This window comes from Hemibagrus wyckioides, linkage group LG16 (genome assembly GCF_019097595.1).
Source record: "Hemibagrus wyckioides isolate EC202008001 linkage group LG16, SWU_Hwy_1.0, whole genome shotgun sequence".
NCBI lineage: Eukaryota > Metazoa > Chordata > Actinopteri > Siluriformes > Bagridae > Hemibagrus > Hemibagrus wyckioides.
In genome coordinates, this window is record NC_080725.1 from 9,173,741 (window position 1) to 9,189,261 (window position 15,521).

At 38.9% G+C, this 15,521-nt stretch overlaps 1 protein-coding gene across 3 annotated transcripts in view; it reads left to right on the forward strand.

The window, feature by feature from the left end:
• The window catches only part of ttc28 (tetratricopeptide repeat domain 28), a 199,615-nt gene that overhangs the window by 2,596 nt on the left and 181,498 nt on the right, over nt 1-15,521 (forward strand). For all 3 annotated transcript variants that reach the window (XM_058411492.1, XM_058411493.1, XM_058411494.1), the window contains exon 2: nt 5,398-5,685. In XM_058411492.1, the coding sequence (XP_058267475.1) occupies nt 5,398-5,685 (288 nt within the window). The remainder of the gene's footprint in view (nt 1-5,397; nt 5,686-15,521) is intronic.

Below are 15,521 nucleotides of genomic sequence, written 5' to 3' on the forward strand. Positions count from 1 at the left end.
CTATAATCAAACATACTATAGTCCTCCTCAGCAGCCAGCTCTACTCTATCATATAACACCTACCAAACAGGGAGGGTCAGGGCAAACGTGCTTCATCAGAGACGCATGATGCCAGCAAAAGCACTTTTCAATTCAATCCAATTTTATTTGTATTGCACTTTTAACAATGAACATTGTCTCAAAGCAGCTTTACAGGAATATAAAAATTCAGATTGAAAATGACAAAGTTTAAAGTTAAATTCATATTTATCCCTAATGAGCAAGCCTGATGCAACAGTGGCAAGAAAACACTGAGATGGTCTGTGGAAGAAGCTTTAATAAAAAAAAAAAACAGAGACAAAAAGGGAAGCCGTCCTCATGTGGATGATACCTGTATATAGTCAAGTGGAGTTTTGAGCAACTTTATAAATCAGCATAATTTCTAAATTCATTTTAGACTATCCACCATTATAGACTATCCATTCATTATAGCACTTTTCACCCTCTTCTGCACACATGAGCTAACAGACACTCACAATTGGCTACCAGTCATAGTGATAGACAGGGGAGAGCGAGCATGCCATCCCTCCTACACAGAGAGGTTTTTAAAATTGCTAACAGTGATTAGAGTAGTGGAATATAGAGCCCATCATTATCAGAGTCCTTTTAGTTATTAATCAGTGGGAGTGGCTCAAAAACAAGCAGGCCTGTCAGTGATGTTAGCTTGATTCTAAGGATCATTTTAATCAATAAGAAATGTAAAGCTTAGGAATGAAAAGATTTGTGGTTGTAGTAAATAGACAAAATATTTTCATAAATGTTTAATATCCTGATCAAATTTAAATATTAACGAGATGTCTTCGTCTATTGGGTCATGAATATGGTGCATCATAACATACAAATTAACTACACACACAGGACTATATTGATTTCACTTATCATGAAAATTGTTTAATAGGAGTGTTGGAGCAGGAAAAGCCCCTGGTTGGTATTGGACACCTCTGCTTTAGAAGAACCGCCTCAGTGCTCAGTATGCAACAGTATCAACGATGTACACTTCAATACTCTAGTGTTCACAAAACAGGTGTTGAAACTGGAGCAGGATTCTGACTGAACAGCTTGTCAGTGCTGTCTGTGTGGCTCCTGCTGTGCTTCCACTCTACTGACCATAACTTATTTTACAGCAGTTGTATGATTTCTCTGAGAGCAACAGATTCGGTAGTTCTGGCTGGAAGGCAAAGCAAAGGCTTATTTTACCACTCAAATGTTCACAGATTTATATAACCTTTATAACCTTATAATACGTTATCATTTCTATAGTAATGACATGTATGGAGGTTTTTTCTCTTCCTTCTTTTAAATTTTCACTTTGAGAAAATGCACTTAGAAGTAAAGGTTAACATTGAAAGAAAATTGTTCATTACATCCTGCTAGAAAAGTAAGATACGGAAGAAAACCCTTTGGATGGACAGAAGGTTTTAAGAGATGCAGGGAAGGAAGCTGAATCATTGAAACAGAATTCTTAAGATTGATGGAAAAGGTCACTTTTTGTGAGCGAGTTGGAAGTATGTTGAATGTAACAGTAATTTATTTTACTGGAAAAAAGAGTGCACCTTTGGTCAAACAGTTGGCTAGCTACAGTCATTACCTTTGGATTAGTAGGGCTGCAGTGGAGCAGAGTGTATTGTGTTTTATTTGGCACAGCATTTCTGTACAGCTGTAAGTAAAATAAGATTTTCATAATCCCTTAGCGTCATTGACCGATAATGGTTGTTCATCGAAAACAATACACTGGGTAAATCTGTTGTTTTACAGATTATAGAGTGTTGTCTGTAAACATTTGTTCTGGCCTAGCCAGCATTTGCTGTAGTTTGCGGTTGGATCTTTATGATAACGTGGCATTATAAGCTGATTAAAGCTGATCGCAAAGCCATTTTTCAGATTTTGTTTAAGTTGATTCTCAATCGTCCCTCCTTCCAAAAGAACCAGGCAAGCTGCAAATACAGTTAACTCCTAATGAAACTATTCCACTTATGTGGTATCCTGACAACTCGTAAATATCTAAGATATACTCTTCATTTGTGCTGTTTGGCCTCTCTTGAAAGGAAACCGGCTCAGATCTTCTCCATGTTTTGGGATTTTGGCTGCTGGGCAGCCAGAGGAGCAGCTGTTCCACATCAACATCGTGCCATGCTGAGGCTAAATCTCTACATCTTCCAATGAAATTGGGCATCCACTTCTCCTTCAGCTACTTGCCAAGAGAGACCTGTTTTTTTTTTATTTTCCCAGGAATGTGTTTTGGCCCCGTGACCTGAGCGAAGAAGCAGAAATAAAGCCTACTGCCAGAGGCTGGGCAATACAGGTAGAGGTACTGCAGACTTAGAAATGCTAGTTTCTGTGTTTTGACTGTTTCGTGTTGAGTGGGTCTTGACTGAAACAGCAAGTGCGCCGGGACTTTGTTTGTTCTGCTGAGCCGGGGCCCAAGAAGCAGGTTGAAAATTCCTTCTTTATGAGCTGAGGCCCGGAGTATTATTGGAAAGAGTCTGCAGTTTGACTTAGTGCCTCACATAGCTATTTGATTTGAGGAAGAACTGCAGAAGAGGGAAAAAAGGAACAGTGTCTCCACCATGCTGTAACAGATATGTCACTGCTCCAATATCCAACATATGGGAAGGAAAAATACTATATCCAATTTTGTACCAAGTGAACATGCTTTTATAAGCTATTAAATAAAAAAAAAATCCAAAAATAATGTAATTACAGTTGTCAGGAATAAGACTTTGTCTAGAATGCAACTTTTATTATTATTATTTGTTTAATTAAAAAAAAATTCTGAGGTTATAACTATGAAATTTTAGGTTTAGGCTTATTTTTAGGTGGCCATATTCACTGAAGGTTTTCACTTTAAAATTGCTGATTTTATAACTTAAATATGTATATGTATTGCTGCTGAAAAGAAAAATATGATAACGGTGCTGTCTCTTCTATTAGATCATCCAATCTGAAGTTGTGCAGGATAACAAAAATATTTATGACATGATTTATGGAAGGTCGCCTGACAGATGTTGTATGAAGTAAAGGATCTCTGTAAAACTGCCTAAGCATCTACAAGCGATTTTAATTGGCCTATATTTCATCTGTTAGTTGTTGTGTCTGTGGAAAGTTTACAGCTGTTATGTTTGGACTGTTGAACTGTTTGGGTTCTACACGTGTGGCATGTTTGTGCATGTGGTGGGTCTGTACACACCCACTGTGATGTACATTTACGTGCGGCCAGTGTCTGTCTGTCTGTCTGTGTGTGGGTATTTTTTCTATCTTGGTCAGGATAAAATATCCTCACGAGGATAGGAATATCTAACTGTTTTGACCTTGTGGGGAAATTTAGCTGTTTTTACCAAAACTGCAGCTTTTAAATAATAAATAAAAGAGTAAAAGCTTTCCTTTTAATCACTGAGGTTAACATTAGGTTTAGATTAGGTTTAGGCAAGTGTTGGGATAGCGTTAATTAGTTGCATTAATATTTAAATAAAAGGTTGTAAGACAAATGTGTGTCTACTTATGCACAAGTTCTGCACTTTGTTGCTTCAGCTGAAGGTTGAGTCTCGCTCCCTGAACTCCCTGAATCGGTGGTACCCAAATTTGTCTGTGCAGAATTACCACCACCAAGGCTTTCATTAAGTCCCATTGCGTGTCCATGTGGTCAACAGCCAACATAAACACACCCAACACTGTTATCTGTGTCTGGCCTGGATAATACTCACTACAGTCTTTTTCTCAAGCAGACCGTCTGTACACACAGAACGGTCTAGACCTCACTCGAACTCACTTGCCTAAGGAGATAAACTATTTGACATAATCACTTGCAGGTAGGCATGTATTTCTTGGTTTGTATATTTAAAAAAATAAAAACGCAGGAGCAGTATAGTCTATTCGTGTATGATTTGCCTTCCAGTTTGTTCTTGCTTTTTCTGATTTAAAAGAGAGGGGTAATTGTGTTGTCTTGGTCTTTTAATTCTCTGTGTGACCTCAGTTTCAGACTGTCTTTCTTCTCCTCCACTTTCTCTCCCTCCATTGCCTTGACAGTCATTTTCCCCCAACATCCTGTTGCATTCACCTTTATTCTTATGCTCCTCTGTTTCACACAGTAACCCAGACTCTGTCCTCAGAATGCCCTTATCCTGTCACTTAAAAAAAAACAAGGTTTACAAACGTTCTGCTTCCTTTACTTTTTTTGACTCTTGAATCCCCTCCAGTGTGTTTTTACTTTCTCTTAGTCGTCCTGTAGCCGTAGCTTTTGCCTCCTGTGACCTTCCTCTTTTTCTTCTCTCTCTGGAAGTAATTACTGCGCTATCCCAGAGTTCCGTTAGAGGAGAGGTGTGGCCTGTGCCAGAGATCCCTGCTTCTGCCCTCCTTCTCTCTCCCCAGGCGTCCTCGGTCTCCCCCTTTGTCCGTCCCTCCTTGCTCTTGGGGATACTCCAGATGTGAAGCTCAGAGGTGGCTAGCCATAAATTTCTTGCATACTCTTAAGTCAGCAGCAGCCACCACTGTGTTCCTTGCAGCCAAAAGCATAGAGCAGAACCTTCCAGCTGCATTGTCCATGTTTTTCCTTCTTCCTGCAGCTGCTCCCTTATCTTTCCGTGTAGCAAAATAACTCACAATAGTCCACCACACACAGAAGTCCCAACTGCTACAATAGTCTACTGCTTTAACTAAAATAGATGGCTACAAAGCCCTGTTCTAGGGGTTCATTACAGTGCAGTATATGCTTACAGCTTTTGAAAAAGGATGACATTAGACAAAAACTGCAGGGATCAATTGTTTGGTTTGGATAACTGATAGGATATTTTAGTGAATTTAAGAGGTTTGTTCTTACAGCAGACTCTGTAAGATATTTCTCTAAAGATGCACATTAATGTATTTATGCCAAGATGCCTTGTGGAAATCTTCAGTATATTCAGTAGCACTGGGATTGGGATGGACAATGTGTTGATATAAGCTCTGTACTCGGGTCATGCTAAAATACCTAAATTGCTTTTTTGCTTTTCTAAATGTCTTGACCTAGACATTAACAGATTCACATACCATCTCCTTTTGAACTTTCTGCCACAGGCTTAAATATTTCTACCAATTTATAGTTCTTCATTATCATGTTGAATACTTTTGCTTCTTTTATCCATTATTGTAAAAAAAAAAGAAAGACTTTTCTCTTTTGTTATTTTCTTATATTCTGATTTGTTACATGTAATTCTGCCCCCTAGTGCACACGTTTGCAAGTTTCTACATGTTTGCAGTACATTTCACGTATTGTCATACCAGTAACCATATAAGTTCCATCAAAACATTTGTTCAAGCTTAAATCTTGTCTATTAAAAGCAGCAAAATCAACACCAGGCAACACTCATTCTCATTTGTTTGCAGATTACAGGAGCTGGATCTCGGGCACTGGGCAGGACAGCACCTACTGGGGCTGAGGCGCCAGTCATGAGCAAGGCTGAGTTCATGGAGAAGGTTCGGCGCAGCAATGAGGCGTGCCAGCTAGGTGACTTCACCACGGCTGTGGAGCTGTACAGTGAGGCTTTGTGTGCCGACCCACAGAACTGCATTCTCTATAGCAACCGCTCAGCTGCCCGCCTCAAGCTTGGCCAGTACCATGCAGCACTAGATGATGCAGTCAAGGCTCGTCTGCTCAACCCCAAGTGGCCTAAGGTACGTGGGATTGGTTAGATTAGATAGATTGATAGAATGGTTGTCAATGAATGTATTTTATGTTGATTATTGTTCAAATAAGATTTTACACAATAAATAATTAGCTCTATGCATCACCACATTTACCCTGTATGGCCAAACGTATGTGGACACCAAGCACTGAACATCTCATTTCAAAACCATGGGCATTAACATTTAGTTGCTCCTCCTTTGTTGCTGTAACAGAATCCACTATACTGGCAAGGCTGTCCAGTAAATGTCACTGGGGAATTTGTGCCCATTCAGCCACTAGAGCAACAGAGGTTGGGTACTGATGTTGGGCCTGGCATGAATTTTCCAGTTCACCCTAGAGGTGTTTGTTGAGGTTAAGGTCAAAGTTCAGTGCAGGCCACTCAAGTTCTTCCATACCAACCTGGGTAAATCATGTCTTTATTGACCTCACTTTGTGCACAGGGGCATTGTCATGATAGAACATGTTTGGGCCTTAGTTCCAATAAAGTATGATCTTGGTGATACAGAATATGAAGATGTTCTGTTCGATTGCATGTCTCCAACTTTGTGGCAACAAGTTGAGGGAAGAACCTCATATTGGATGTTATGGTCCTTTTACTTTTGGCCATATAGTGTGTAAGCTTATGCCCTAATGTTTGTGTATTTAAATACATTAGGAATATTTGCATTTAAGTACTTACTTAAACAATATTTCTATTTCATGCCTCCCGCCAGGGGTGGTGAGAGTTACCTAATTTTTTGTCTGCTTAGATTTTTCTAAGCTAATAATGAGCTAGCAGTTGATCTATCATGGACCTCTGGCCTTATCAACATCTGAAAATGCATCTGGCTTGGTCCTTGCCGTAAACCTGCCAATGTAGCCATTTGTAAAATAAAAAATACCTTGAGTAGAAATGGGCAGTGCTACCTAATTCACAGCACTGGCTGCCTTCTTTTGTACTACACTTCACAATACTATGTCACAGTGATGGGATTTTATTGAGAGCTTTTCATGAGTGATTTGGACACATAGTAAGTAAGACATCTTGTCTTTCCTGGTAGCCAGGCATTTTGGTACATGTTCACACTCCTGTTGCACATTATGGCATTCAGTATCATGGTGAACTCAGCAAAGAGCTACCTAACATCAAAGCAGGCCACAGGATGCATCATTGTGCTGCCAGAATGCTAGCTGCTCTGTCATGGCAACATGTGACAGGCATTATTATGCATGCCAGTCTATTAAGCATGCTGGGACTGATGTTGGTCACAACACTGCCAACTTCCCTAGGCTTGCTGGAAGAAACATTTAGAAATGGATGTGATCTATGGCTGGACCACAAGCACCACACATGGAAACATGTCTTTGTCTTGGAGACAGGGGCCCAGGTTCAAACTTGCATGTGATCCATGAATTTTCTAATTAAAGGGCTTGGGAACACTAACCTAAGAGAAAGAAATGTTTACCATGGATGGACACTTCCCTTACAAGGAAGTGACTGCAGAGCACTTCACAGCACATATGACAGTGGGAGTGGGATCACTACACAGCACATATGATAGTGGGAGTGGGATCACTACACAGCACATATGATAGTGGGAGTGGGATCACTACACAGCACATATGATAGTGGGAGTAGGATCACTACACAGCACATATGATAGTGGGAGTAGGATCACTACACAGCACATATGATAGTGGGAGTAGGATCACTACACAGCACATCTGATAGTGGGAGTGGGATCACTACACAGCACATATGATAGTGGGAGTAGGATCACTACACAGCACATATGATAGTGGGAGTGGGATCACTACGCAGCACATATGATAGTGGGAGTAGGATCACTACACAGCACATATGATAGTGGGAGTAGGATCACTACACAGCACATCTGATAGTGGGAGTGGGATCACTACACAGCACATATGATAGTGGGAGTTGGATCACTACACAGCACATATGATAGTGGGAGTAGGATCACTACACAGCACATATGATAGTGGGAGTAGGATCACTACACAGCACATCTGATAGTGGGAGTGGGATCACTACACAGCACATATGATAGTGGGAGTTGGATCACTACACAGCACATATGATAGTGGGAGTGGGATCACTACACAGCACATATGATAGTGGGAGTAGGATCACTACACAGCACATATGATAGTGGGAGTGGGATCACTACACAGCACATATGATAGTGGGAGTAGGATCACTACACAGCACATATGATAGTGGGAGTAGGATCACTACACAGCACATCTGATAGTGGGAGTGGGATCACTACACAGCACATATGATAGTGGGAGTTGGATCACTACACAGCACATATGATAGTGGGAGTAGGATCACTACACAGCACATATGATAGTGGGAGTGGGATCACTACACAGCACATATGATAGTGGGAGTGGGATCACTACACAGCACATATGATAGTGGGAGTAGGATCACTACACAGCACATATGATAGTGGGAGTAGGATCACTACACAGCACATCTGATAGTGGGAGTGGGATCACTACACAGCACATATGATAGTGGGAGTAGGATCACTACACAGCACATATGATAGTGGGAGTAGGATCACTACACAGCACATCTGATAGTGGGAGTGGGATCACTACACAGCACATATGATAGTGGGAGTTGGATCACTACACAGCACATATGATAGTGGGAGTAGGATCACTACACAGCACATCTGATAGTGGGAGTAGGATCACTACACAGCACATGATAGTGGGAGTAGGATCACTACACAGCACATATGATAGTGGGAGTAGGATCACTACACAGCACATATGATAGTGGGAGTAGGATCACTACACAGCACATATGATAGTGGGAGTGGGATCACTACACAGCACATATGATAGTGGGAGTAGGATCACTACACAGCACATATGATAGTGGGAGTGGGATCACTACACAGCACATATGATAGTGGGAGTGGGATCACTACACAGCACATATGATAGTGGGAGTAGGATCACTACACAGCACATATGATAGTGGGAGTAGGATCACTACACAGCACATATGATAGTGGGATATCTGTCTGTGGCTGGAAATGGTAGTCAGATTTGGGAAAGTTTTGTTGAAGTTCAGATGGACTGCCAAACACAGATCAGCTTGTTGCTGGTTTCTTACATGCAGACACAGACAGCCCAGGACAGGTTGCATTGTCCCACAACTGGCCTTAGCATCTATTTTATGCTTTTCCTCTACCTTGGACTAAACCTATGTTACACATACTTCAGCATCTAGGCCAGTTCTGCTTGTGGCTTCAAGATACCCAAAAAGATGTTAGTTTCCACTACTTTTTTTGCTGGTGGACAGAATATCCTCATGGGTTCCATTCAATGCAGATCTGTGGTATCAAATGCATGGAGCAATTTGATACTTTTAGCCAGTGTCTGAATAAATTCTCAGAATAAATCCTCAGTTAAGCACGTTGACCCAACAGTCCAGGAAACACGATCCTGGAGTTTTCCCCCTCATAGTGCCATGGAGTGTGGCATCTATTGTAATGTAGCGTTCCTTTAGGCCTGTGCAAGTGTCAGCTTGCTTTGTGTGCCATTGAAAAGTGGGAGAACTTCATGCTCTGGCTCTATGCATGTATTAATGGCTAGGCTACTGTGTGGTGACCTCGTGGTTGAATGTGGGATTTTTGCCCACGATCTAATCACCTACTTTTGTACATAAGGTGAATGACCTGCCTAGCATTCCTTGCTGTACCTGTTTGCATATGTGCCATATGTTTCTAATAAGCCTGGGCACTGGCCATCTGATCCTCAGGCCAACTGTTTGTCTGTCAGGAAGGACTTTCTTTACAAATTAGAGAATGGACAGTCGGATTGTGGAAGTCACCACAGCATATAGACAGGTTGGGTGCTTTCTCCAGCTTATACAAAGTTATTGCCAATGGTCAAGCATGGTAGTCATGTCTGAAAATCTTTCTACATATTCCAGTGATTTGCAGTGATTTACACTGCTGTTAGCTGGGGTGAAATAGAATGCTAGTTGCATGTGCCATTATAATTTTAGAAACCCCAGATAACCATTAGGGTTGTCATCCAGAGCTGGCTCTGATCTATTGGGAATTCTTTAAGAAGGTCACAAAAATATCTTCTATGATATTCTTTTTAATATTGCAAAATATGTCTCACATGCACAATGTAGCATTAAGGTTACATACTGTTTGTAACTACTGATAGTCAATAAAAAACATTAACATACTTCTAAACACACTATTTAAACACACACACACACACACAAAATAGTTTTCATACATAATGCTAATTACTGGAAAATACACTCAGTATATGTCTTTGCAATATATACATATATATATATATATATATATATATATATATATATATATATATATATATATATATATATATATATATATATATATGTATATATTTATTGATATATATATATATATATATATATATATATATATATATATATATATATATATATATATATATATATATATATATATATATATATATATATATATATATATATTATTACCCACAGATTCCACATTTGCAACCAAATATATAGAAGCAGTTTATGATTTCTCAGAAATGACCCCTGAAATGACTGGTAAGCCCTGGCACTGTCTGGTAATTGCTTGTGTTCCCTTATTAGGTGAACATTGATCTGGTTTATGCCTGCATACAGTCACAACATTTTGACAGGGAAAAGGATGACACACTATCCACTGACACACTACCATGCAGTGACCTTATACAACCATCCTGAAACTCATGAGCACAGCCATTTCCTTTGCTCTTTGATTCTACCCTGCCATGTTGTTGGAACAATGTGTTTTGTATGTATTTAGACCAATATATCTTCAGTTTCTGCCACAAGATTTTGTCTGACTTAATAAATTGTTAGTTAGACTTTATTCCTGTAGCTCATCAGAAGACGCTGATTTGTCCATGAAAAGATGTGTTATAGTTGCATGGTCCTGCAGTAACTAGACATTAAACCAAAGTAAAATGTCTCGTGAAAGTACAAGATTAAGTACAGTGAAACCACTCATATTTTTGCATTCTAAAGAATGGCCATTTTCAGCAGTCTCTGCCAACAAACAAACTAAACAGGGTCATATAAAACTCACAATCGTAAAAGAAAAGGGCACTAATCACATGGTAGTACTGGATTATCGAATGAAATGGGTTTGTGGTTTGTGGCAACTTAATTGTACAGAACATCTGTTTTGTGTGGCTGTGGTTCGGCTTTGTTCCACTTAATGTTGATTTAATATGTTGCCAAGTGTGTAAACATCTGTGTGCATATATACCAAAGATCTTAATTTACATGTAGGTTCAATGAATTCGAAGACTTTCACCCCCAGCAGCTGGCCTAAGACATCATTAGTAATTTTTATTTACCTTAACTTCCAGGTTATCTTGTGCTCAGAATAGCAAAGTGAGATGAAAATCACCTTTTACACTTAAGACAGACAGGTAGCATGACTAATATTTCTTTGTTTGCATTCACCACACTTCAGTGAAGATTTCAATTTAAATTACAATTCATGTCTGTAAAGCTGGGACCATTTGCCAATTCAGTGCTTTGGCAATACTGTAACTACCAATAAAACAAACTGACACGACTTGAATAGAATCGGATTGAACTTTATAGTGAACAGAACAACAGTAATAGGACCTACAGTAAGTTATGTCACAGCCAGCATGGAGTCTGTTTCCAGTATCGGACTTCCTCTTAAAGTAGAATAGGAGGAAGTGGTGGGTGTGGGGCAGCTACTTCAATGTTGTTGTCCAAAAACTGGACAAGCTTTCCAGCAAACTAGCACAAGAACAATAACAGGAGAACATTCCTATGCTTTTTACTGCCTTTTAAGAGACAGATGGGGTTTGTGTTCTTGCTCAACACAACACATTTCACAGAGTGTCCTTCTCTGAGATTTCTGCTCTTCAAGTTAAATGTTTACAATGGAATGTTTCAGAAGTCCATGTACCAAGATCTTGAAATATCATCCTTGAACATCATGGTTATTTATAAGCACTTAGCAGTATAAACATTGCAGTAAGTAGCCATGTATTATATATTATGTTCATTTAAAATGTTTTTTTTTTTTTAAGTTTCTTTCTTTCTCAGGAGTGTGAGACTAGACTAGATGACAGCACAGAAAAGCTGTGTCCTTGCATTTTCTTGCTTTGTTGCTGTTTCTTCCTCTCAGTCACTCATGCAGACACTTTTCAGCCTTTCAAAAGAGAGGTTATGTGGAGCGGCGGATGCGGAAAGGGTGCAAATCAGTATGCATTCAGACAAGTTTGAGTTCATCAGCATGCACACATTAGCTTAAGTGTGTGTGTGTGTGTGTGTGTGTGTGTGTGTGTAATTTGGGTATCAATGCATAGTGACCGAAAGCACTTGCTAAACAGTATCGTTTCTATAAATCCCATGAAAAACTGTTATTTCAGTCATTTTTGTACAGTCACTGTCAATAACGGTTTTAGATTCATAAATGATGTCAGGCAGACAGAACTATTGTGGGAGCAGTCAGGATGAATAATGCATGGCTGCACAGTTCGTAGACAGTGAAATGCAGACTGGACAGATAATTATATAATCATAGATAGCTTGTTATAAAGCAGAATTTAATCCAGTTCTAAGCGTCCTTCTATGTTTCTCTTACTATGTTAGCTTTTACTGCTAAATGTTTATAGCCAATTTACAAACTGTAAACATGATCTGCTTTTCCAAAATCATGTGAAAGGGTTTTCAAATAAATCTGACTTACAGCTGGTAGAAAGAACTAGCAAATGTTAGTAGATATTTGGGGTGTAAATGATACACCTCACATTTTTATAGAACAAACATAGTCACAGTGATTACCTTTCACAATTATTTGAAATGTATGCAATGAAAAAGGTGGTAAATAAATGGTATTTTTTATGAATAGGCTACTTTATTATCCAGGCTGTTGACTGTATTGTTCCATATGCAGAGATGGACTTGAGAGCCTTGTAGCACATGAAATGATACAGCACTATACACCATGTTTTTACAACCCTAGCAAATATGATGGACTGGTAGCTAGCAATGATCCCTTTTCAGACTGTATAGATCATATAATAATATTCTAATATTATTACAATTCTTTTAGTTCCCTGTTTTTTTCCCCTTGTTTAAAGTTTTATGGAAAAGATGATTGCTTCATCCAAAATCATCTAATGATTACAGTGAGGTAGAACTAACAAAGTACAAAAATGTATAAGCTAAAATGTAATAGAGGGTTATAGTAGAATTCATTTTATGTAGATAATCCTTTTATGGATATGAGACTTAAAAGTGTAAATGGGGTCTGCCAGTCTAGACAGTCAGCAATCTGTAATTCCAAAATGTCCATTAAATTCAGAGTTTTCCCCCTCATAGTGCTCTTTATTAAAGCTTATGTGTCCGTCGGAGGCTATGAACGGTTAGTGAAGTGTAGCGGAGTGACAGGCCAGGCAGGCTGGTGTCATAGCAGTGACCTGCTGCTCCATTACTGTGGGGTCACTGGCCAAGTTCAAATCTAATTAAGTCCCAAACGAGAGAGTACACTGTGAGCAGGCCATTTACTTTTGCTTGGGTTCCCAAATCAGCTGGGGAACCTCATGCTTCCCTCCACTTTATTGCTCCCTCTCCTCAGACTCTGGTGTTGGCACAACAGCCTCTTCAGAAGAAGGGAAAAGAAGGAATTTCTGTGTGTGTGTGTGTGTGTGTGTGTGGTGTTTTAAAGCATTTTTTAAATGGGGAGTTTCCCTTCCTTGTTCTTTCAATGCCAGTCTACTAAGACACAAGAGCTGTTTCTTATTCAGATCAAGCATTTCATGGGTGAAAGACATTGAGTGCATGTGTCCATCACCTATATTCTTTGGTCTTTCTTTTTTCTCTCTCCCTGCTTTCTTTACATTGCATGTCTGAAAAGGGAGTCACAACTATTGCCGTTCTCTAGCTCTTATGGAGTCGGCACAGTTGCTAGGTTATGGTTGTCAAGCCCACTGGATTGCAGGTGGGGTGCACAGAGATTGTGGAAAGGTTTTCCTCGTACGTTCTTTAAAGAGACACTGCACGTCAAAGCGTTTCTGTGTCCTATCAAACATTTATCTTGAATTGCAGTTTCATGAATAAATAAGGTCTCGTTCCTTCAGTAACCATTTTCTTTGTGTGAACTAGACACTGTATCGTAAATAATTATGCATGCAACAAAATCCATTGACTTGTATTCAAATTAAACTCATAGTAAGGGAAGGATTAGAAGCATGTTTATACTGAGACCCTGTTTACTTCTATTCATTTTATGTACCTTTGTGTCATTTTAGGTGTTTATGTGAGTATCGAAATGAACGGAATATGGATTAAAAATATAGTTCACATCCAGGACATATGGATGAATTTAGATGTAAATATGTTTCACTTTATATTGACTAAGACACATTCTACTAGACATTACATGAGTGTGACTACAGCCATCCACCCAAGGCACATATAGCAATCAAAACCCCTTGCAAAGCCTTAACATAATAACTGGCTTATTGAGTATTCAAAAAGATTTCTGACATATGTCTGTTAATTAAGTTGCTGGAGGACATCTGCAATAATTATGCACTAATCACATTCGATAAGTGATTTCTTTATAAATCACAAAGATGGTGTACACATGCACTCTAAGCACCTCATTTTAATACAAACTGATTTTGTCTGTTATTACAATTTCTTTGTTGTAGTGCACTTGATCATCAGTGGGTCACCTGACCATGTATGTAGGCTTCACCTGAGCTCAGTAATTCATTCAAACCCCCTGTAAGTGTCACTTTACAGGCACAATTTTTTATATTGTGTAACATAACATTGTGTATATTTTATTGTTTCATTCTGTAAACTTGGCTAGTGCTTGGATTTGCTTTTGGTTTGTCAGGATATCACAGAATAGAGTGTCTTACATCCAGATGAAAAAGCCCAGAGCCTCTTTTCCTATAGGATATAAAGAAAATCTTTATCAAGTTGGGATTAGATTCATATTTTATATTTTATATATATTGGGGTTATTTCTTCTGATCATTTTATAGAAATGAAAGAAATATGGTGGCTTCTATTCAGGGGCATGTATGATTCGGGCAAGACTAAAATACCTGAGACCTCACTCCCATAATATTATTACTATATTAGCCCACATTCCCATCTAAAACAACTCAAATCTAAAGAGGAACATAGTCTTTTGAGTTTAAGGACATGTCCGTTAAATAAAACAAATAGAAACAGGATTGCTTGTCATGTGCAACAAGCTGAGCTATGTATTACATATTAGCTTTTGGTTTAGTAAACTGTATCTCATTTGATTCCAAGTGTTGTTGCAGGTGCTTAAAAGCAGATCGCACTCAAGATACAAGACATAAAACACACAGGTATAAATGTAGACTGAGACCTGACAAGGACAGAGAAATTTGTGTCTATTAATTGTTTTATTGTATTTTGATAGGAATTTGAATTGGCAAATAGGTAAAAGTGAAATAGATAAAATGCCATGCCTTTGCAGAAGTATTCACCCCTTATTAACTTTTCCACATTTTTGTGATATAATCTACAATTGAAATGGACTTAATTGGGATTATCTTGTTTTTCTTTTCATGTTTAGATATGTTCTCTGACAACCTCTGGGGCCTTCCTGAAACAAGTGTATGCATACTGACATCACATGACACTGTAATTGCATACAGGTTGACTCCATTTAATTAATTAAGTGAATTCTATTGGCAACCAGAAACTATTTTATTTTTTTCCTTCAGCAACATGGGTAAAGTC